This window comes from Alexandromys fortis, unplaced genomic scaffold (assembly GCF_014885135.2).
Source record: "Alexandromys fortis isolate MF-2015 unplaced genomic scaffold, M_Fortis_MF-2015_v1.1 scaffold_1934, whole genome shotgun sequence".
Lineage (NCBI taxonomy): Eukaryota > Metazoa > Chordata > Mammalia > Rodentia > Cricetidae > Alexandromys > Alexandromys fortis.
This window is the reverse complement of record NW_026069800.1, coordinates 2905-6497: the sequence shown is the minus strand read 5'-3', so window position 1 is coordinate 6497 and position 3593 is coordinate 2905. Positions and strand designations below refer to the sequence as shown.

Sequence of the window (3593 nt, the reverse complement as noted above, 5' to 3'; positions counted from 1 at the left end):
CTAGGACAAACTGCCTGGCAAGATAACTTCATCTCACTGAAACTTACACTACTGCCTACCTATCTAAAACCAGAACCTAGGTCTATGGATGTGACTCAGTAGTAAAGCATTTATTTGCCTAGCTAGTATGTGAGTGGTCCTGGACCCCATCTCCAGCACCAGAAAGAAAATAATAAAGGAAATCAGGCAACTTTGGTTCCCATCCTTCCTGTTACTGCCTGGCAAAACAGTGTCCCCAGCTGTTTGTGGAAAAACATAGTAGAGTAAGAATGCCGTCAACCCTCAGCATGTTCCAAAGTGGACATGTAGAGCTTGCATAAACATAACACAGTGCACAGGGGATAAGGCCTCTGAAATCAAGATTACAGGCATGTGATGCCTGTGTGGCTTGTCACTTCTGTGCCACGTCCTATGAAGAGGTTCAGGAGTCAATGAGAATAACAGACACAGCTTCAAGGAGTGAGTACACGAGACTCGTGACTGTATGTGGTGGTCCCTTTCTCTTCAGCTACTTGCAAAAGTATCCCACAAGGGGGCTGGAGAGATGGCTCAGAGGTTAAGAGCACTGACTGCTTTCCAGAGGTGCTGAGTTCAAATCCCAGCAACCACATGGTGGCTCACAACCATCTGTAATGAGATCTGGTGCCCTCTTCTGGTCTGCAGCATATATGTAGGGAAAATACTGTATACATAATAAATAAAAATCTTTAAAAAAGAAAAAAGAAAAACCAAAAGGGAAAAAAAAGTATCCCACAAGGAACAGTAAAAATAGATTTTGAACTAAGTTACATTAATATAGACACCAAATTCTCGCCTATAGGCCCTAAGCTCCCAGAAGGCCTTGCACTCACTCTCCTGTGTCACCCCTGGCCAGAGCTAGATGGATGTTGAGGGATGAAGAGGGTGATAAGGGTGGTACACAAAACAAAGAGAGCACCCTGACCTTTCCACAGCCAGGCACCTCGACACCATCCACGGGCCGGGGAATCTCAATGGACTTGACCAGCCCATACTTGCTGCACTCGTCTCGCACATCCTCTACAATCTCCTCGTACTCCTCATCATCCAACAACTCTTCAGGCAGCACCATGTTCATGAGGCATAGGACCTCAGTCGGGTGACCGCCCATCTGCACCTGAGAGCTCATCAGGCCGGGCACTTGAAGGGTTACAGGTGTCTGATTGATGGTACTCTATGGGTCAGGGAGAACAGAGATGTCACAAAATGGCTCAGACTAGCCTCCCTCCATTCAAGCCTGTGCCTCTCACATCCAACTAAGGGGAACCATTCCTCTACTAAGACACTTATGAACCCACTGCCCAACTGCCCAAATCCCCTCCCATGAAAACTGGGGCAGAATTTAAGACAACCTTCCCATCCAACCCTTCCCACCCCCAGGGTCCCTCTAGCCAATGGAAGATGACGTGCCGGGAGGCTCACCAGCGTGGCATTCTTGGCTCCCACACTCGCCCTCTGGACAAGCAGCTTCTTGTCCCCTAGCTGCATTCCATTCAGCCCCGCAATGGCCTATGATCAGAGGACGAAGGGTGGAAGGGGTGCGGGAGAGGCACAGGTCAGGAACCAGGGGACCCAGCACTTCCCCCAAAGAACCAGGCATTGGTGGGGAAAGAATGGAAGGCAAAGGGCATTTAGTTTGGAAGGAGGCAAAACCAAGGGAAAAGGAATGAACCCCCACAAGGCCTTGCTTCAGGCTAACCACCTCCCACCCTAGCCTAAGGAGGAGACCTAGGCTTGGAAACAGCAAAGTTAAGAAGGGCAAATGGAGCAAGCAGCTAGGCACCCAGAGCTCACCTGATCTGTGACGTTGATGTCCACGTACTCACAGAAGGCATAGCCCTTGGAGAGCCCTGTGGCACTATCTTTGACCAAGTTGAAGGCCTTCAGAGGCCCAAAGGATGTCAGCAATTCTTTCACCTGCAAGAGGCCAACAATCCATCAAGGTTTGATCAGACTGAGATGGGTGGCTAGCAAGGGGGCAGAGGATTTACCTGGTCATCATTCAGGTAGTTGGGCAAGCCCCCGATGAACAGTTTGTGGGCAGAGTCTGGAACTACAGTGGACACAACGCCTAAAAACAAAATGTGTAAAGACTTCAATTCCAGTACAGTCATTTCCCAACATGCAAGGAGAAAGCTAGAAGTGGTGACATACATGCTTGTCTATCAGCACTTGGAAGGCTAAGGCAGGAAAGGAAGCCATCTTAAAAAAAAAATCTGAGTCCCTTTCCAAGTCCCATCCTACCTGAGATACCTAATAAAGGTGGGAGGAAGCCACAGTATACACACCCCTATATTCTGACAAATACATGAGCATAGAACAGCAACACCTGAACATGAAAGATCCCCCTAAGATCTGACAAACACCCAGAGACATCTCCTTCAGTGAGGGGTGGCCTGTTACTGAGGTAGTGTGACAAGGAGCTGGAAGGCTGCTGAGAATTTCAGTGTTGGCTGCCACATCAGTGATGACTAGAGGGAATTTTGCTTGCTTTCTCTACTCAACTCTGGACCCATGTGGATAGCCAGACAGTTCACCATGCAAGCTTCACCAATATTATCACTTAAGTCTCAGAGACACCAGAGCCGTACCCCAGTAGTAGAGTCATATAGACCACAAAAGACCTAGTTCAAGGGCACCGTGACAAGCAGAAGCATTGAGAGCCAGGTCATATTCAGTGCTGCCATAGGCCAGGAACAACTACTTTAAAAATCTACCATCTGGGACTGGAGAGATGGGTCAACAGTTAAGAACGCTTGTTGCCCTTGCAATGGACCCAGGTTCAGCTCCCCAGTACCCACGTTATGGCTCACAACCATCCATAACTCCAGTTCCAGGAATGCAACTATCTCTTCTGACATCCTTGGACACCAGGCATGCATATGGTACACAGACACGTATGCAGGCAAAAACACTCATACACATAAAATGAAATTAGAAAAAAATCTACCTCAGTAGGTATAAATGTTTCCAGCTATAATACAAAAAGAAGTCCTAGAAGTAGGAAAAAGTGACTTCTAGAGCCCAACTCAACAGTGCCTTTCAAAGGCAGCTCAGCAGGCTTGGCTCCCCCACACACACAAGTGAGCAGTAAGGCAGGTTACAGCAGCAGCTGGACCAAGTCCAATCTGGTAATCACTGTGCCATATCTCAGAAGTAGCCCAAGGTAGGACCCAAACAAGGTACCCTGTGTTCAATTCTACACCTACAGAAATAGGAAGATCACCACACTACACAGCACACATAGACAGCATTCTAAGCCACTTAACCCCTAATCCAAAGGATACAAGGTGCCAACACTGGTGACCAAGAAGAGCTTCATTTCTGTGGAAAAGCAGCTCAGGCTTCCACTCTCGGTTATAGCAATCTAGTTACCAGCGCACACACTCTCACTAGGGGGTGAAGTCAGCCTTCCAATTTACACAGTTTTTTAATCAAGATGTTTATTAGATTTCAAATATTTTCCTCTTTAGTCTATGTAGTAACATTTGTTCTCCTTTGAAGTTCAGAAGATAGAGGACGTAAAGGCAGAATTCCACTTGCTGCTGCCTTCTCCAGAGTGGTAATGATGTGCC

General features: G+C 47.5%; 1 protein-coding gene across 2 annotated transcripts in view; it reads right to left on the bottom strand.

The window, feature by feature from the left end:
- Window positions 1-487: 487 nt before the first annotated feature.
- The window catches only part of LOC126496223 (splicing factor U2AF 65 kDa subunit-like), a 6004-nt gene continuing 2898 nt past the window's right edge, over window positions 488-3593 (bottom strand). Inside the window, exons 3-6 of one of the 2 annotated variants that reach the window (XM_050133768.1) lie at window positions 2010-2089; window positions 1813-1935; window positions 1429-1527; window positions 488-1192 (exon numbers count right to left, since the gene is read on the bottom strand). In XM_050133768.1, the coding sequence (XP_049989725.1) occupies window positions 848-1192; window positions 1429-1527; window positions 1813-1935; window positions 2010-2089 (647 nt within the window). In that variant the 3' untranslated portion in view covers window positions 488-847. The remainder of the gene's footprint in view (window positions 1193-1428; window positions 1528-1812; window positions 1936-2009; window positions 2090-3593) is intronic. The other variant, XM_050133769.1, reaches the window with a different exon arrangement.